This window comes from Palaemon carinicauda, chromosome 5 (genome assembly GCF_036898095.1).
Source record: "Palaemon carinicauda isolate YSFRI2023 chromosome 5, ASM3689809v2, whole genome shotgun sequence".
Lineage (NCBI taxonomy): Eukaryota > Metazoa > Arthropoda > Malacostraca > Decapoda > Palaemonidae > Palaemon > Palaemon carinicauda.
Genome location: NC_090729.1, coordinates 91393696 through 91414602, shown reverse-complemented (window position 1 = coordinate 91414602; position 20907 = coordinate 91393696). Strand labels below are relative to the sequence as shown.

The window sequence follows — 20907 nt, the reverse complement described above, 5'->3', positions numbered from 1 at the left end:
TTTAACTTGAGAATTTGATATAGATTTAAATACTTTTACTATTTTAGATAAACATAAAGACATGTTAACCCCAAAAACTTTCAAGGTGACTGAGATTATGAACAAGAGTCTGAATAATGTTGAATATGCTTTTCATTAATTTTTAATCTAGTGCTTGGGTGGTCGGCGGAGGTGCCAATTTTGTTCTGTTTATACTGGTTTGTTTCCTTGATAAAAAAATTAACACACACACACTCACATTCTCTCTCCGGTTTATATTTATAAAAGACAATTCAAATGCAGAAACTAAGACAATGTACTACAGCTGTACACATTACTAGTAAGACCCCATCTAGAATAAAGTGTAATTATGGGCTCAAAGTATTCAGAAGGATATAGATAGACTGGAAGCAGTACAAGTTAGGGTCACCAAACTAGTTTCAACACTAAGGCAATTTGGATATAGATGGAAGATGGAATGTTTGAACCTATTTGATCAACAAACTCGACAACTATGGGGACAGTTAATAGAGCCATTCAAAATTCTTAAAGGAATGAGAAATGTAGATGACAACAATCAATTCACGCTTAGCACAATTCAATCCAGAGGTAATAGATACAAACTGGAATTAAAAATATACAACACCGCCTAATGTGGCAATTTCTTTATGTAAAAATGTTATTTTCATTAGTAAAATAAATTTTTGAATATACTTACCCGATAATCATGTAGCTGTCAACTCCGTTGCCCGACAGAATTCTACGGGAGGGATACGCCAGCTATCACTATACTAGAAGGGGGTGTACTCACAAGCGCCACCTGTGGCCAGGTACTACAGTACTTGTTGTTGACGCCACCTCACTTTTTCCTCGGTCCACTGGTTCTCTATGGGGAGGAAGGGTGGGTCAATTAAATCATGATTATCGGGTAAGTATATTCAAAAATTTATTTTACTAATGAAAATAACATTTTTCAATATTAAACTTACCCGATAATCATGTAGCTGATTCACACCCAGGGTGGTGGGTGAAAAACCAGTGTACAAGACTAAAGGATAGCTAAGTATCCCGTATTTCATATAATCAGTTATCCACAATAACAATGAAATAATAAGTACCTGGTAAGGAAGTCGACTTGAACCGTTACTCTGCCTTTAATAAGATCGTCTTCCTTACTGAGCGCAGCGTTCCTCTTGGAAGGCTGAATCAACTCAAAGGTGCTAAAGTATACAGGGCTGCAACCCATACTAAAGGACCTCATCACAACCTTTAACCTCGGCGCTTCTCAAGAAAGAATTGACCACCCGCCAAATCAACAAGGATGTGGAAGGCTTCTTAGCCGACCGTACAACCCATAAAAAGTATTCAAGAGAAAAGTTAAAAGGTTATGGGATTATGGGAATGTAGTGGCTGAGCCCTCGCCTACTACTGCATTCGTTGCTACGAATGGTCCCAGGGTGTAGCAGTACTCGTAAAGAGACTGGACATCTTTGAGATAGAATGATGCGAACACTGACTTGCTTCTCCAATAGGTTGCATCCATAACACTCTGCAGAGAATGGCTCTGTTTGAAGGCCACTGAAGTAGCCACAGCTCCCACTTCATGTGTCCTTACCTTCAGCAAAGCAAGGTCTTCTTCCTTCAGATGAGAATGTGTTTCTCTAATCAGAAGCCTGAATAGTAAGAAACTGAGTTCTTAGAACTTGGAAAAGAAGGTTTCTTGATAGCACACTATAAGGCTTCTGATTGTCCTTGTAAAGGTTAAGACCTTTTTAGATAGTACCTAAGAGCTCTAACTGGGCAAAGTACTCTCTCCAGTTCATTCCCCACCAAGTTGGACAGGCTTGGGATCTCGAACGACTTAGGCCAAGGACGTGAAGGAAGCTTGTTTAGCAAAAACCGAGCTGCAAGGAACATGTAGCCGTTTCAGATGTGAAAACAATGATCCTGCTGAAGGCGTGGATCTCACTTACTCTTTTAGCTGTTGTCAAGCACACGAGGAAAAGAGTTTTTAATGTGAGGTCCTAAAAAGAGGCTGATTGGAGAGGTTCAAATCTTGATGACATAAGGAACCTTAGGACAACATCTAGATTCCAGCCTGGAGTGGACAACCGACGTTCCTTTGAGGTCTCAAAAGACCTAGGGAGGTCCTGTAGATCTTTGTTGGTGGAAAGATCCAAGCCTCTGTGGCGGAAAACCGCTGCCAACATACTTCTGTAACCCTTGATCGTAGGAGCTGAAAGGGATCTTACTTTCCTTAGATATAACAGGAAGTCAGCAATCTGGGTTACAGTGGTACTGGTTGAGGAAACTGCATTGGTCTTGTACCAGCTACGGAAGACTTCCCCTTGAGACTGATAGATTCTGAGAGTGGATGTTCTCCTTGCTTTGGCAATTGCTCTGGCTGCCTCCTTCGAAAAGCCCCTAGCTCTTGAGAGTCTTTCGAAAGTCTGAAGGCAGTCAGACGAAGAGCGTGGAGGTTCGGGTGTACCTTCTTTACGTGAGGTAGACGTAGAAGGTTCACTCCTAGAGGAAGAGTCCTGGGAATGTCGACCAGCCATTGCAGTACCTCTAAGAACGATTCTCTCGCGGGCCAGAGCGGAGCCAACCAACGTCAGCCGTGTCCCTTTGCGAGAGGAGAACTTCTGAAGTACCCTGTTGACAATCTTGAACGGCGGGAATGCATACAGGTCGAGATGGAACCAATCCAGCAGAAAAGCATCCACGTGAACTGCTGCTGAGTCTGGAATCGGAGAACAATACAATAGGAGTCTCTAGGTTATCGAGGTAGCGAACAGATCTATGGTTGGCTGACCCCACAGGGCCCAAAGTCTGCTGCAAACATTCTTGTGAAGGGTCCACTCTGTGGGGATGACCTGACCCTTCCGGCTGAGGTGATCTGCCAAGACATTCATACCGCCCTGAATGAACCTCGTTACCAGCGTGAGCTTTCGATCTTTAGACCAGATGAGGTGGTCCCTTGCGATCTAGAACAACTTCACGAAAGAGTCCCTCCCTGCTTGAAGGTGTAACCCAGGGCTGTGGTGTTGTCAGAGTCCACCTCCACCACTTTGTTAAGCTGGAGGGACTTGAAGTTTATCAAGGCCAGAAGAACCGCCAACAACTCCTGCAATTGATGTGAAGTGTCCTTTGCTCCTGATTCCATGTTCTCGATCATTCCTGTCCGTCCAAAGTCGCACCCCAGCCCGTGTCTGATGTGTCCGAGAGGAGACGGCGGTCGGGTTTCTGAACAGCCAAAGGTAGACTTCCTTGAGAAGAAAGCTGTTCTTACACCACGCGAGAGAAGACCTCCTCTCTTCGGAAACAGGAACTGAGACCGTCTCTAGCGTCATGTCCTTTATCCAGTGAGCAGCTAGATGATACTGAAGGGGGGGAGGTGGATTCTCCCTAACACGATGAACAGGGCCAGCGATGAAAGTGTCCCTGTTAGACTCATCCACTACCTGACTGAGCATCGGTTCCTTCTCAGCATGCTCTGGATGCATTCTAGGGCTTGGAAGATCCTTGGGGCCGACGGAAAAGCCCGAAAAGCTCGACTCTGAAGATCCATACCCAGGGAGACAATGGTCTGGGATGGGATGAGCTGAGACTCCTCAAAATTGACCAGGAGGCCCAGTTCCTTGGTCAGATCCATAGTCCATCTGAGAATCTCCAGACAGCGACGACTTGTGGGAGCTCTTAAAAGCCAGTCGTCTGACGGAGCCGGACACAAGATCATGGTACTGCTGCACAGTCTGTGAACTGTCAACCATGGGGAAGCGAGGAAGTACAGTGACAACCCGAAGCTGTCTAGACTGTCTGGGTCGTACAGACAACTCCTTATCGGGTTGCTGAGGTTGCCGCACTGCGTCACAACAAGTCACTTCTGCTGGTGAACGTCTTCCCAGTGACACACTGACTCCGTAAACAAAAAAAAAATCCTTTAACAAGGACTAAGCTTGGACTGCATGTCTTGCAACACAGCTCAAGGTCTATGGGAGCAGGTGTGGTAACAGACGGGGTTAGTGACTGAAGTGGAACCATTACCTTCCCTGGAAGCATGTTATGCTTAAATAAAAGTCCAAAGGAGGCTACGCAGCTAAAGGCTCCTCTCCAAATGACAGAGTCCTCAAGGGAATATCAGAAGGAGGGAGAAAAGCACTTTCTCATCTACAGGGACCATATCCGAGAAAAGTTAAGTTCTCTCAGTGAGGGTTTCAATGGTGCAAAAGCAGCAGACTAGAAGGCAACATTATGAAACTGCTTGACAGTCTAGTGAGTTGGCAACAACCAAAGATGTATGACTGAGAAGCATGCGGTAAGGTATGCAGAGCATGTTGTATGCAGAGCATGCTGTATGCAGAGCATGCTGTATGTAGAGCATGTTGTATGCAGAGCATGCTGTATGCAGAGCATGCTGTATGCAGAGCATGGTGAATGCAGAGCATGCTGTATGCAGAGCATGTTGTATGCAGAGCATGCTGTATGTAGAGCATGTTGTATGCAGAGCATGCTGAATGCAGAGCATGCTGTATGCAGAGCATGTTGTATGCAGAGCATGCTGTATGCAGAGCATGCTGTATGTAGAGCATGCTGTAAGGTAAGCAGAGCGTGTTGCATGGCGTTAAACATTTCTCAGAAATTCCATGACCAGTGCTAGAGTGCTTCATGCATGCTTGCATGGGGTTTTAATATCAACATAATATTTACCTTACATTCATAACTCATGATTCATTTTTGTTTTGAAGATATTTTAGCCATATTCTGCGATATTGTTAAAAATATATTGCAAGGAATACATATATATTTTTATATAAGTAAGACAAATAACCTCCATTATCATAATGTTTGTGTAGGCATACTGCAAGTTATGAAAGTAAAGAGGTGTTATTATTGTCATTTGTTATTTCTCAAGTTGAGGAGAAAGTAGCAGATGCATGCGTTGAGGTGGCTGACTCATAGCATGAGGTTGCTGCCTCAACAGTTGCGCTTGCTGTAAGGTTGATGGATGCGCAGTAGCAGGTTCCTGAGGAACGAGTTGAGGTTCCTGAGGTGTGAGCTGCGAGCGTTCAGGAAGTGGTTGCGCAGAACGCAGTAATTGTCTCGCGAGTTGAGGTTCCTGAGGCGCAAGGCTAAGGTGTTGAGGTGCTTGCCTTGAGGAGGGTTGAGCTCGCTGCAGCGAGAGCTGAGGAGACTGACTCATGGATGGGAGAGGATGTTGTACCTCAAGAGAGTGTTGCCTCACTGGTGGAACTGCAAGTGGAAGCGGAGGAAGTAAGGTATAAGCTTCCTGTTCCCATTGCTGAGGTTGCCTTAAGGAAGGCGGAGGGAGCTGCACACCACTGGAAACAGTAAACTCAGAACGTGGTAAGGTATCCTGAGGAGCCTCAACATCGTACGCCTGGCAGACAGGACTGCGGTCAGGCGGAGCGATCGCAGGAGGAGGTGTAACCTTCTCAGCCTGACACTCACGCATCAGGACCGCAAGTTGTGACTGCATGGACTGCAGTAGAGTCAACTTGGGGTCGGCAGACACTAAGGTCTGCTGAGGCGAAGCCTTAACAGAAGAGATCTGTTGCGGCAACACCTTACTCCTTTTAGGAGGTGAGCAGTCACCTGATGACTGAGGAGAGTCAGAGCTAACCCAATGACTGCATCCGGGTTGTTGAACTCTAACTTCGTACGTCTGGCATAGGTCTGGACTTTACGTTTAAGAGGTCTTGAGACCTGAGACCAGCGTTTTCTCCCCGAAATTTCTTCTGCAGACGAGCAAAATAAGGGCTCAATCGTCTGCGGGTGGGAGTGACGGTCTCTGAAAGACACGCCCGCAACCACCGAGGATACTTCTGTGCGCCGATCAAGGCCTGCCGAACCCTTTTGCCCTTCGACATTGCTTCTCCCCTGGGCTTGGGAGCTTGCAAGAGGTCCCGGACTGGGAGGACGACTGGCACGCACAGAAGTACCCTCACGCACAACACTGACACACTTTGCGCTAATCACTTATCACTTTTGATTTTCTGTTTGCACTTATTTCACTGAACTCAAAACTTTTAAGTGGTTTGTACCTGAAACACGCAATTCTATCTTTTCTCAAAAGTTAGTAATTGCGACAACAGAATTACAATGTAACAGAAAAATCTAATGAAAGATAAATAATTCAGTGGCTGGAAAGAGACTAAACACTAGATCAAATAAACTACGTTTAAAATCTCTCACCGCATAAAGCTTGAGAACAAGAAAAAACTCTAGAAACGTTTACCTTCTTCCCCTAAAGAGACTAGGGAGAAGAGCAAAAACGATAACGTTACTCGCTTGAACGAAACGTTTATCCTCCTCTTTCTCCCTCCGTCTCTATCTCTATCTCTATCTCTCTCTCTCTCTCTCTCTCTCTCTCTCTCTCTCTCTCTCTCTCTCTCTCTCTCTCTCTCTCTCTCTTGACTTAGAACCTGAGAGAAGAGCCCAATCATATATATCGTTAAAACATATTATGTTAAAGGAAAAAACTGAAATATTTCCCAATTTATTAGAATTAAAACCATTAAGTTAAGAAAGAATGAACATAACGCTAGACACGGTTACTCTTACTGCAACGTGACACCGTGAAAATTCTCTCTCTATCGTGACGATAGAGCGCAAGTTGAACGTTCTGAACGTCAACAACTGCAGAGACAAAACAAAACGTTTAGTTCAACTTTGAAAACAGTACGAGACTATCAAAGAAATTCTTTCAAAAACATTAAAATAGCAAAATATGTTAACAGGTAAAACCGAAATGACGGGCTCAATGTTAATTAACTTCGGTACCAAGAAAAGACCGCCTACTATTAGGAAAGGTCGAATATAAACAAATATAAAAATTAATTTTAATAAGTTTATAATAAAAGGAAGTTAATCGAAGAGGCCTATAAAAGGCGGAGATATAAAATAAATCTATAACTTTTGTTAAGCAAAATTAAGAAAGAGAGTCTATACTCTCTTAGACACCAACACTTCCGTCTAAGGGAAGGGTCGGCCATTTAAAGGTGAAAGAGAGTTCATACTCTCTTCGTCACCATAATTAAATTAATTCCAAAAGCTAACTAAGCTAATATAGAAGTTTCTAGTATAGCGAATAGCTGCAAATTTTAGAGAAATACTTCACCAAACCGTGAACAATACTCCAAAATCATAAGCGTATCCAAGAACGTCTTGCCGGAAGCACGACAGAGGAAAAAGTGAGGTGGCGTCAACAACAAGTACTGTAGTACCTGGCCACAGGTGGCGCTTGTGAGTACACCCCCTTCTAGTATAGTGATAGCTGGCGTATCCCTCCCGTAGAATTCTGTCGGGCAACGGAGTTGACAGCTACATGATTATCGGGTAAGTTTAATATTGAAAAAATAGCAAATACTTGGAATAGACTTCAAGTAGATGTAGTTAACAGTAATACAGTAAACAAGTTCAAGAATAAGTTGGACAAGATCATAAGAACTCTCTAAATTCTTAAACTAAATTTCTCTACCAGAGCCAATGTTGTCTCCGCGAATGGACAAAAGTATGTTTGAGACATCAAAAATCCTTGTAACTCCTTGTAAATCATACACACGCACACACGCCTCTCTCTTATATATTTGTCAACAGATTTTTGTAGGTTTGTATTTGTTTATTATATTTAGAATACTTCTTGTGTCAAAGGGAAAAAATAAACATGTTCATTACATTTCTAAATAACGATAAGTACATTAATACTGACGAGTAGTTTTATAATTTTCGATGGTTACTTATCGCGGATTTATTACGGAATAACATAGTCTCTCCGATGAATACAAAGTTTTTTTTAACACAAAATCTCAGTGCTTTACCATTCTTTAGAGAAAATAATGTAGAACAAATTTCTGAAAAATTATTCTATAATCACTTCATTATGAATGGAAAAAATTTTTTGGTTGTGTAGAGTGAAATACAGTACAACAGAAAATACAGCTACCTTTTGAAATACTTATTCTGTAAACAGCAGGAAAACAAATAAATATGGATATGTAGGTTATTATAGAACATGTATATCTGATGTGCACAAATCTCGTAGACAGCTTGAGGGCGGATCTGCTGCCTTGTAGTGAAGGGGTTAATAAGCCAATTGAAGTAATATTTCAGTATTTGTTATTTAAGAATGACAACCGAAGAAAAGGAAACAAAAAGATGTATTCAGACTCCAAACTCTATCTAGACTGAGTAATTTAGCTCTCCTACCATAATCCCTTCTCCCAAAAAGTTCCACTCCCATCTTTAAAAAATCTACTGCTTTGTTGAAAGTTGCAAGCCTTGCTTTTGCAAAGTTTTAATATAAACTTATAAGTTAACTTTAGCGTAATCCAGCTAACTGACGCATGATCCGATGAAAAAAAAAAAGGTAAACCCAATTTTTTAGACATTAATATGTCCAAATTTTCCAAAGGCCGATTCTCAAAATAAGACTAGGATAATCATCATGAGCAATTTTTCATGAAACCGAGCTGCTACCTGAAAAAACAGACCAATTAACGAGGGCAGAGTTATTGTTTCCAAAAAACAAAGGAAACTTACATGATGTCCTCTGAGATTTCTGGGAGTTAGGGTGTGACCATCAGCATCATTTTGCATAGCTTTACGAGCAGCCTCCGCATCAGAGTCATCCTCTTCATCATCTGGATCTATCTTAAGCATAAGGGCTTTAAACTGAAAGGTAATAATTTTAAACACATAAAAATATTATGTAAAATGATCAGTGGCAGTGTACTAAGATATAACTATTTTTCTTCAATGCTCCTATAAACAATAAGGTAATTTTTTCACAATCATGTATTTCATATTCAAAGACTCTAAAACCATAGATTACTATCTTCAAATACTACATACATTGAGGTATTGGGAAATAAGATCAATCTTTGGTTGCATATCATCTTGCTTATCTACATCCTTTTCAGGCTCTTCTTTCAGCATTTTCAGCGTTGTCTTCGGATTAAATTTTGCGGCACTTTTCCTAGTACAGGCTTTTTCATACTGCTTGGACGTATCAGAAGGAGAATACTGAGTGATCCGTCTAAGGAAACAAAATAGGGAAAAATATTAATCTTAATAATAACAATTGAACATGATAGTATGTTAGTACAATTGACTGACTATCCTAAAAAATAAAATCATAAATACTGAACTATCTTATTTGATGATTCTCCACACTATTGATTCAACTATCCACTATTGAATTATTGATACAATTATAATAAAATATATACTGAAATTCCCTCAATCACGGTAGCTAAACTGGAAGCACCAGCCAAAACTTTCAACCCGTGTCCCACAACATCACTCGGTAGCATAGGCCGCTATAAAATTGTAATTCAAGTAAAAGGATGAAGGCTCAATATATCCTTTTCCTTTATTTTCTTACTTCGGTTATTCATAAATTTTTACAGTTAATTTAAGTCTAGTTTATACCTTATACTCTTCCTTTTTCTGCATTATCCTCGTGCCATATTATCCTTAATCCTTGTCTAAATAAATTTTATCTGTACAGTATTAAATTTATCAAAGGTTTCTTTCATTTCAGTCTGTTTACTTCTAATTATTTTTACTAGCCAAGCTACAACCCTGGTTGGAAATGCAGAATGCTACACGCACAAAGGCTCCAATGGGGAAAGTAGCCGTGAGGAAAGAAATTAGGGAATAGCAAATAAACTATTCATAAATAATGAATAAAAAATATTCAATGTTCTAAGATCTGCAACAATGTCAAAACAGATCTGTTATATAAACAAAATTTAAAATATAAAATAATTCTTTTGTGCAACTGGAGAAGGAACAGACCAAATGTGTTTCTCTAGAGTACCCTTCCTTATTCTGTTCCTTGTCCTCTTAATTACTCATAACTCCCTTTATTCAGCATTTTCCTCTATATTCTGTGATAATTTTATATAGAGCACATTTGTGTAAATAAATTTACTCATAGAATTTAAAAAAATTCTTTTCCTTTATCATACTAAAACTAGTTTCACACATCACTGAAACTTTTCCTGCTTGACTGAGCCACATACAATTTTTTTGGTTTATAAAATAATTTTCTTCAACCTTCTTAATTTGTCTTTATAGATGACATAAAAATGAGAACACGATGTATATTCAGCTCTACTTATGAAAATTCCAAAATTTCTAGTAAAAAACTGCAATCTGGACCCCCAGGTTGATATAGTTTTTAATTCTAACCTCACTGACTATAAAGGAAAATTTCATTTTGGTTTGACAGTGAAAGTGTTTAATTTCTATAGGGAATATATTCTTTAGGAAAAGTTAAAACATATTTTCCAAAAATATCATGGATCCAATTTTTCTTACAAATGATATTTTTTCCCAAATTTATTGACAATAATAGTCAAGATGGCTATTTTCATTTGAGTTTTATATTTTTCTAAAAACGATTTGGTTTTTTGAGGGCATAAAATTTCCTATATTTTTATGTTTGACTGGTTAATATTAGTCAATTAAAAAAAAATTTAATTTCCTTTTCTAGAGATTGTGTAACCAACATCATTGTGGGAAAGTCTTACCAGCAGCTCAATAGAATACTAAGCAGTTTTTTCAAAACATTATCTAAAGCAATCCTGGTTTGCTTATGAAGACAGCTGGAGTCTAGGGCCCATACTGGCGGCAAGGGACATCGTCCAAGTATATTCAACTTTCGCTAATCTATAAATCTATGGGGTTATACTGTATTCGAATTATCTTAAGAGTGAACAGAAAGTATCATATGATCAAATTATCATTATCTTTACTAAATAATCTGGAGGCCTATGTTCCAAACTGTATTACAAGATGATTTGTTAGAAGTAATCTAGGACCAGTTTTTAAAATCTTGGTACATTACTTACACTAAAAACTATCATTTCTTTTTCCTTACATTACCCCTACCTCGAACAGTGTGGGATTCCACAATATGAAGAATCAGGGGTGGTTCATAGAAATAAACAGATTTCAATAATAAAATTTCTTATTTCTATACTTACCTGATGTTCATATACATGCTAGCCCTCGTCCCCACTGACTCATAATATCAAGTGGTAGGGATAATTTCAACTTCAAAACTGAAGGGGACAAAGAGTACCTGACACGGCTGTTCTGGCCTTATCATCATTTTCCCCAGAAGGTTCCAAAAAATTGATATCTTAAAATTTTTACAATAGGGGTGATTAGACAGATCTTCTGGAAAAGGAGCAATATAACCACCAGATAAGTTTAGAAATCATCATCTCCGTCTGCTGACGCAAAGGGACTTGATTACATTTCCGCCGTCATGCTTTTAAATCAATACTTATCCATTCATCTCCTACTTCACATTTCATAGTCCTCAGCCAAGTAGACATGGGTCATCCTACATTTCTCTTGCCTTGTGGAGCCCAGTTGAATGTTTGGAGAATTAATCTCTTTTGGAGAGTGTGAAGAGCATGCCCAAACCATCTCCACTCACCATGATCTCGTCCTCATACGACAGAGTAATCTCTTATAGTTTAACTTCTAATCATTTCCTGCCATTTAACTCAAACTATTCTTCAAAGGGCTTAGTTCTCAAATTTGCAAAATCTGTTAGATATTCCATTGTCATACCATGAATCATGTCCATGCTGTAATAAAGACCTCACTAAACTGATATATGAGCTGATTCTGATGTACTTTCAGGCAATTTGATTCCCAAATTTTACTTAACCTAGCCATTGTCTGATTTGCTTTTTTTTTTTCAATTTTTCACTAAACTCTAATTCTAATGACCCTGTGTTGGAGATCATAGTTCCTAAACACTTGAATAACTTTATCACATAAATTCTTTCTCCTTCCAATCATGTTCCATCTTCCAATGTATATTCCATTCTCACCATCTCTGTATTTCTTAGTTATCTTGAGCCCAACCTCCTGTGATATTTCATGCATTCTGTTGAGCAAGCATTGCAAATCCTGAGGTGTTCTGTTAACAAGGACAGAATCATCAGCATACTCTAGGTCAGCTAATTTCCTATTACCAATCCAGTCCAATCTTTCTCCACCACCCCCAACTGCTCTGTGCATTACAATATCCATGAGGAGGATAAACATAGGCAACAACACATTCCTTTGGAGTACTCCATTGTCCACTGGAAATTCATTTGAGAAGACTCCACTAACATTAACTTTGCACTTCCTAAGCACATGAACAGACTTAATCAAATTTACATATTTATGTGGAATTCCATAATACCACAGGACTCTCCACAATATTGGTCGATGCACACTGCTTTCATTTTCATAGAACACAAATGCCATCAAAAGTGGATTTCTATATTCTATACATTGCTGTAAAACATGCTGTGAAAGATAAAATTTAGTCTGAACAACTACCTTTTCTAAATCCTCCTTGTTTATCTATCAGTTTTTCATCAATCTTTCTCTCTACTCTCTATGATAGAAAGTATAAAAATAAGACATTCTATTTTCAGAATTCTATTTTTACTATACGTTTCATATTATCAAGTATTGCAGTATATGTTTTAGAGCCTCTTTAAAAAGAGCATGACTTTTTTTCATAAGAAATCTATTTAATTATCAGAAATTTTTAAAAATTCTAAATGATCGTAATAACAGTGAATAAGGAGACTATATTCTATTTTTCATTTTCTGGTAAATAGAAAACATTCATTTTCCCAATATACCAGTCTAGATTACAAACACTCAAGAATTACAGTATAAAGCAATCCTTAATTGAGACTGGCAATTAATATGACAAATTCGGAGATAATTTGTATTTTTCCTAACCATACAAACCTTAGCTATTTACATAGGGTTTACTTTCGGCGTAGCTGAAATTGACGAGCCATTAGATTTTAACGAGGGTTTACTACCCCCACGCTAGTTACCAAGGGTAGGGGAGGGGTAGCTTGCTACCCCTCCCCCCTCACACACCGGTGAAATGTCTCACTTCACTTAGAGGTAGGACTTGCCTTGGGGGACAGGGCTGGCGGGCAAATATGTGTAAATAGCTAAGGTTTGTATGGTTAGGAAAAATACAAATTATCTCTGAATTTGTCATTTGTTCCGTAACCGAAATACAAACCACGCTATTTACATAGGGTGACTTACCCCTTAGGAAGGGTGGAAAGTCCCCAGACATACTGGCTTTGGCTTACCCTGCACCTCACAAGTTCCTTGCTCCGCAAAGAACCGTGTGGCCTACATAAGCTTGTGTGTGAAGGAAGAAAGTGTGACCTGTCCTAGGCAGTTGACCTGGAGTTCTAGACGGAACTCTGGGTTAGGACGTTCCCAATACCACCTCGTCAGGGTATGGGGGACGCGACAGTATTGTCTCAATACTTAGACAACAAGGAAGCCTGGTTTACCTGCAGAGGTTAGAGGTCAGATATGCAGAGATCAGGATGCTGCTTTCCCCAGTAACGGGGAGGATGAAGAAAGACGTAAGGGCCAGACATACTTCCGTTCATGCAGTCTAAAACCTGGTAACAATGCCCTCAACCTTCTGCTACCTGTCCAAAAAGGAGCCTGAGGTTAGACCAGCTGTTGTGTAGCCACCACAGAGCGATAAAAACGTATCGGTAACCCTGTGGGTCATATCCTGCAGGAAGTGGGCTGCGAAGGTCGCTAGACGCTTCCAGACTCCAGCTTGTAGCACCTGCGTCACAGAGTAGTTCCTCTTGAAGGCGAGGGATGTTGCGATGTATCCGACATCGTGGGCTGTAGGGCGACGTGACGGGGGAGGGTCTGGATACAGGTCGAGATGAATGTCCTTGAATCCGGGCTGAAAGGGCATTTTGGTGACTCTCCCCAGCGTCCTTCCTGTGCTCCCAAACCGGCCTTGCACGTGAGGACAAACTGCAGCTGTTCTCAAAGATAACCCCTCGGTTCCTTTACAGGCAAGAAGGAGAAGGTCTGGGTCATCTGATACAGAACGGAGATTCGAAATCTTGAAGGAGTCGAACCGAAGGTCCGGGACTCCAAGATTCTGAATCTAGAAAACAACTCAGGAGCGAACCTGAATGTTACCTCCCCCTATCCTCTTGAAAGAGCGCAGTCGTACGAGACTATGAAGATTGCTTACACACACTGGCCGAGGCCAGAGCGAGTAGGAGCACCGTCTTCCAAGACGGACGACGATCAGAGGACTGACGTAATGGTTCGCAAGAAGATCTCTTAAGGGACTTAAGAGTCCGAACCACACTCCATGGAGGAGGTCTCACTCCGACTGGAGGCAGGTACGTTCGTAGCTTCGCATGAGCGAAGAAAGATCCAGCGGGAAGGCAAAAGTCTATCCCTTTCAGCCTGAAGGCCAGGGAAAGGCTGAGCGATAATCTTCACTGCCGAGAGCGGAAACGAGTTTCCTCCCGCCGATAAGCAATAACTCCGTTATTGCTGGAGTAGAGGCATCAAGGGAAGAGGAACCTCTCCCACGACACCAACCACAGAAGACTCTCCACTTCGCCTGGTACTCCCCTGCGGATGACTATCGCAGGTGACGCGACCTCTGTTCCGCGACTGTTGCGGGGTGCTTCTTTGTAAGGAGGTGGTGTAGTGCCTCCAGGCGTGGAGCCGAAGCGATGTTACGGCTTGTGAAAGATGTTGCAGTGTGGTTGTTTGAGTAGCCTGTGTCGTGGAAGAAGCTCTCCCGGGAGTTCCGTCAGGGGATGCAGAAGGTCCGGAAACCGTTCTGCATATAGTCGCAGCGGAGCTCTCAGGGCCATCGAAAGGTTGACCGACAACCTGGTCTCGTTGAGACCCCTTCTCAACAGACAACAATGGTGGGAAGACTTAGGCGTCGATGCTGCTCCACCGTCACCAGAAAGCATGTTGCCAAAGAGTCTTGGGGTCTGAGACTGGGGGGAAGAACAGCGGTAGCTTGAAGTTCCAGGCTGTCGTGATCAGGTCCCCCAGGCTAGGACTTGCTGGTTACTAGAGGCCAAAGACCCCCAGGTACTCTCTATCTGTGAGGCTCAGCTCAGATTGTCGGAGAGAACAACCCTCTGCCCGGAATGAGCGAGCCGACAGAGGTATTGAGTGGACTTCGGATCATCTCAGTATCTCTACTGCAAGATGCGAAAGTATGAAAATGTACCTCCCTGCTAGTTGGAATACACCAGTACCATGGAGTTGTCGCGCACGGAGCGACTCGGCAGGATCTGCAGGATCTGTAGAAGGGCAAGACTACGGCCTCTAAGCCTACCTGAATGATGTGGAGGTACCCTTCAGGTCCTGACCATAGACCTGAACCAGAACATGGGGACCTCCCCCCCCTTTTCTTTGACGAGTCCGAGAACAGCATCAAATGTGGGGAAAGGACGAGAAGATCCACTCCCATGCAAGATGTTTCCATAGGTCAACCTCCATTGCAGGTCTAATCGTTCCGCTGGTCCCATAGGGGCCAGAAAGTCCGGTTAATCGTTGCTTTGATTCCACCGGAACTTCGGCCGCCTAACAGGGAACTTATCCTGAGGCGACCGTTCGGGACTTAGACGGGTCAATGAGGAAAGGAGACCCAGGAAACGTCCAAAGCTCTCCTTGACTGAAAAAAGATTCTGCGACTCTCCTCGGCCTTGCCACAGTCAACTGAAGGGAAAGGCTCGGAGAAGGAGACAATATCATGGCTAGATATTCCATATGTTGGGTAGAAGTAGAGAAGGCTCCTTGCGAATTACCATGATCCCTCGATCTTGGTAAAGTCCCGGAAGCTTGTCTCGGTGTTGAAAAAGGTCGAACCTGAGACTACCGGAGTTGGCCAGACCTCCAAAAAGGGAAGGAGGCGGACGCCTGCCCCTGAGTGGCCATGAGGAAAGCAGGGAGAGTTCTCTGGTGAAAACCTGCGATGCTGCGGCGGGATCGCCACACAGCATCTTAAACAGGTACATCAGAAGTCTAGGCTGAATTCCAAGTGCCTCCTGGAAGATGGATGGAATGGGACATGGAAGTACCCGTCCTTCCGATCCAGGGCATAAGGAGTCTTGTGGTCTCGCTACCAGTCTGATCGACTCTGCTGTTCCACGCTGGACGAAGTTTGTTCGACAAACTTGATCAGAGCTGAGAGGTCGATGACGGAAGTCCCGTCTCAAATGCTTTCCAACAAGAAAGGATCGACTGAAGAAGCCGGGGAAGAAGCCGTCGACGACCCTATGGAGGACATTCTCCTAAAGCATGGCTCCCTCTGCCCAACGGGCAAACCTCTTGCCGACCCCATGGCAAAGAGGCTCAGTGACACTGCAATCGCTGTCGGTGGAGGAGAGATGTTAAGAGCGAGGCGCGATATCCTTGGCTGATCACAGAGATCGTGCAGGAATTCTAGAGTTTGTGAACTCTGCCGCTCCCTCTGGATTATGCCTCCCGGGAGAACTTCCCGTCCTACCTGTCCTTTACAGGAGGGGACCGCTATTGTACTGTACTCCTTGTCTCATCTGCCGTAGCCGGTTCCAATAACCTAGGCTGTATGAAGAGGCGTCGGAGGCTTGCAGGGTCTGGAAGTAAGAGCCTTGGAGGAGTGAAAACGGGATTCGACTTCCTCCGCACAACAGCTGTCCAATTCTCTGTCCTTAGGCTCAAACAAGCTCTTCCCAAAGATGGAAAAGTGTCTGAGCTTGTCGACATCCACGGATGGGACTCCCGAGAGGAAGCCCTCGGTCACTCTGTCTAGATGCTCCAACATCGAGTTTGCCCATAAGTTCGAAACTTGGCGACGGAACGCAAAAGGTGCTTGAGCCCGAGAGAAGGAAAGTGCCCGTGATCTTCCTGAAGCTTCCTTGTACCAATCCTCAGGTCGTAATCGGAGAGAGAAAGGCCTGGTAAGCCCCTTCCACGAAATGGTGAAGAGGAAGGGCTAACCCAGTCACCCCCTGCCCGGTGGAGAAATCTCGAAAGAAAAACTCCCTGGCAAGACCCTTCCAGGGAACGATGGGGAGGAAGGGCTAAACCAAGTTCTGGAAAGAAGAATGTTGTTCAGACCTCTCTGAAGACTCTTCCCGCTCTTGCACGTGCCATGCTCTGCATTACGGGGTGAAGACCGTGTTCTGGAAGTGCGCTCCAGAAGACTCGACAGGTTGCCCGTGTTGCAAAACCCCGAAGGGAATCGCGGTCGCAATCGTCCTGGTGCTCGCACGAAGGTAAATCGATGGTTCGCGCGGGGACGAAAGTGGATGCGCCCGTGCGCGGGCACGCAGGCGCGTGGGTGTGAGCGCGCGCAAACGAAAGTGCGCGAGGGAGCGCAGAAGGGGGCGAGCGTGGTTGGAAGGGAGAGCGCTGACGGTTGACATCCGATAGTGCGCAGGCGAACAATGGCGCGAAGGCGAGAAACGGCATGTTGGCGAGCGATGGCTCACTGTCGGGAATCGCGCTGGGGCTGGCGCGATGGAAAACCGTTGGTTCGCGCGCGCGGGCGAACATGGGTGCGCGGGCGCGTGGTCGAGCCCAGGCGGCTGGGAGACCGATGGCGCGTAGACGGGCGATGGTGCGTAGACGGGCGATGGCGCGTAGGCGGAGGATGGCGCGTAGGCGGGCGATGGCGCGTCTTGGCGAGCGATAGTCCGTAGGCGAGTGAAGGCGCGCTGGCAAGCGATGGGGCGTTAATAACGCTAGCGCGCAGGCGACGAATCGTGCGGGCGCGTAGGAGATCGCTGACGCTAAGAGACTAGAGAAGGTCGTCGGCGAGAAGGCGAAGGAAAACTCCTTGCCTGCGCCCAGATCTGGTAGATCGTGGGCGAGAGGGCGTTAGCGCGCATTGCGATAATCAGAAGGCGCGCAGGTGCATCAGAAAGGGGAGCGCTGATGCGTGCTGGCAGGCAGGCGATCGTGGGTGTTCAGGAAACTGTTGGCACCCATGGCGCGTAGCAGGAAAGGGCGCGCAGATGTGCGCTGGCGCACAGAAGGACAGAAGTACAGGTGAGCGCTGGCGAGCAGGAAGAAGATCTACGGCGAGACTCAATTACCGGAGATCGTGGTCCACAGCAGGCGAGCGCTAGAGCGCTACTGCGTGCGGGCGCGCAAGAAAAAACCTGGCACTTAAGGGGCTTACCCATACTGTGGAATAAGCCCCTTAGACCCGAAGGTACCGGTGCCCGTAGTAAACGGGGTGAGTTGGCGCCCACTGCGCATCTGCGTCCAGGAACGGAGGTGAAGACTAGAAGGTCTGGCAGGAGTAGGCAGCTGCAACGGTCGGTACTCGTCGAGGAGGGTCCTCTGCAGCGAACGTCGAACAAAGATGAAGACGACCTCGGACAGGTGCAACACCCTCCGACCTACAAAGAGGAGTCTCTGAACGTGAACTCCCCCGAGGGGAAGAGTCACTGGCAGGAGAGACCGTAGGCATCAGCTGTCCCCAAAGGAAAACTGAGCCCTCAGCAACAACAACAGGAGGAGTCCTCTGAAGAGGAGTCTCTGTTGTACACTCCCCCTCGGGGGAGAAACACTCGCGGGAGAGACCGTAGGGCTCAGCTGCACCCCGAAGGGGACTGAGCCTTCAGCAACAACAGTAGACGGAGTCCTCCGAAGAGGAGTCTCTGTGGTGAACTCTCCCCCCCAGGGGAGAAGCACTCGTAGGAAAGACCGTAGGCTCAACTGCCTCCTGAAGGGGACAGAGGCTTCAGCAACAACAGCAGACGAAGGCCTCCTAAGAGGAGTCTCTGTGGTGCACTACCCCTCGGGGGAGAAGCACTCGCAGGAGAGACCGTAGGGCTCTGCTGCCCCCCGAAGGGGATTGAGCCTACAACAGCAGCAACAGCAGACGGAGTCCTCCGAAGAGGAGTCTTTGTGGTGAATTCCCCCCGGGGGAGAAGCACTCGCAGGAGAGACCGTAGTGCTCGGAAGCCCCCGAAGGGGACTGAGCCCTCAGCAACATCAGCAACAGCAGCAGAAGAGTCCTCCGAAGAGGAGTCTCTATGAGTGTCCTCCCTCGCGAACGAAAGAGGAACACTTAGTAGAAGAGACGGGTCAGCAAGTGACCCAAAAGAGCAATCCTCCGAAGAGGGGCTCCTGCAGTTGCTCAGCCCCTTGAGCGTAACCGCAGGTGCGACCGCTCAGTACCAAGAGCATAGTCGCACGAATACCACAAAATAAAGGCAAGAGGTGTTCCCCCCGTAGGGAAAAAAACTCAAGCCTGGACGGGAAAACTTCCCTCGGAAGGGAAGTTACCCACCCAAGGAGGCGAGCCTCCTGAGTGTTCTAAAATGAACTGGAGAGCTGTCAGTCGTCACGGGAGCACTTCCAGAAGGAGACACGCCCCTGGCGAAGATCTAAAGGGGAGGCAGCAACAGCAGACTCCCCAGGCCCCAACAAGACAGCTCACTTCGTTGTCACATTACACAAACGAAACTAGATCGTTAACTGTGAATAATAAAAAACAAAAGTCATTAGTTGACATTCATTCCCCCGGGAAGACTCCGAAGAGGAATCCCGAGGAAAAGAAACACAAGAATTACACAACAGGCACGTGCCCTCAAACCACTTACACTCACGGGAGGAGAGCTGTAACAAACACAGAATTATAACAATTATAATTATGCAATTCAAATATGAATGTTCACTAAAGAAAGAACGAAAACCCCGAAAGGAATCGTTCTACAAAAAACTGAAACGTTAACAAATACAATTAGATTCATAAACTAATTGAGATAAAATGTACGGAGTAGCAACCCCACCCACACGGGAAGGAAGCTACCCAGGACGTAGTAAAGGTAAAACGTAGTAAAGGGTGAACGACCTCAAGAGAGAGAGAGAGAGAGAGAGACCGTAGTCAAACTCGATCGCGACCCATAAAATTAAACAGTGGTGGCCTAACTGCCGAGGGCTCCACGGAGATATCGTACACTACACACACAAGCACGAACTCTGAAAAGGAAACTTACTGATTTCTATACTCAAATATATCCATAAACACAAAATCACAGATTTTCAAGTAATTTGTATTTTTCCTAACATACTTACCGAGAACTACTTTCTTAGGATGTACCTGGAATCTCCTCTCAACCGACCAGAGTTTTGTGTAGTTTACCCTACTTCCATTTTCTGTGAGGACTACCCCAGACGTAAGGATATGTGCCCTGAGGCTAGTCCCAAGCCAGGTGGCATGTTAGCTTGGGTCTCGCTCCTCAGTAAGTTCCTGTTATAAAATGTCTTAAGGGTCAGTAAGGCACTCGGGGAAGGAAGGGAGGGCCATTACCCGAAAGTAGTTCTCGGTAAGTATGTTAGGAAAAATACAAATTACTTAAAAATTTGTGATTTGTTCCAACACAGAGACTTACCTCCAACTACTTTCTCAGGAGACTTACACTTTTGGAGGTGGGAGTGTCTTCCTGAACTCTAGACCCAACTAATCGGGCGACCAGGAACCTAGGTGGGAAACTAGGTTCTAAAATATCCGGAAACCGAAACATAGGGAAAAACTACACAAAGAACTCATGTTAGTGTCTAAGTACTTACCCTTTAAAAATTCCATGATGGTAAGTCCTGTGGCGAAGTTGTGAAGACGTGTCTTTTGCAGGTTGTATCTGGGTCTATCTCCGAGTCAGGAAAGGAAAAAGGGACAAGGGTGAAAGGGAACGAACCTGTGTCTTTTGGTTTTGCCACCCACGATTGTACCTGGGGCTTCACTGTTAAATCGCTTGGAGCGCAGAGATGAATGTCCCGATAGAGAACCCGTCTAGAGATTTCCTCAAGCAATCCTTGAGGTAATGCGTTGTGAAGGTCGACTAGTTTGACCAGGTGCCTGCTCTAAGGATCTGGGCCACCGCCATGTTCCTCTCAAAAGCCAGAGATGTACTTAGACCCCTAATGTCATGGGGCCTGGGATTACTTGTCAGGAGAAGACCCGCTTTGCTATAGGCCCTGACAATCACCTGTCTTAGCCAATAGGAGATGGTATTCTTAGATACCTGCTTTTTCGTTGCACCCGTGGAGACAAAAAGA

General features: G+C 44.5%; 1 protein-coding gene across 3 annotated transcripts in view; it reads right to left on the bottom strand.

The window, feature by feature from the left end:
- Nipped-B (Nipped-B cohesin loading factor) overlaps nt 1-20907 on the bottom strand; it is a 625968-nt gene that overhangs the window by 104673 nt on the left and 500388 nt on the right. For all 3 annotated transcript variants that reach the window (XM_068373859.1, XM_068373861.1, XM_068373860.1), the window contains exons 29-30: nt 8854-9037; nt 8542-8673 (exon numbers count right to left, since the gene is read on the bottom strand). In XM_068373859.1, coding sequence (XP_068229960.1) covers nt 8542-8673; nt 8854-9037 — 316 coding nt within the window. The remainder of the gene's footprint in view (nt 1-8541; nt 8674-8853; nt 9038-20907) is intronic.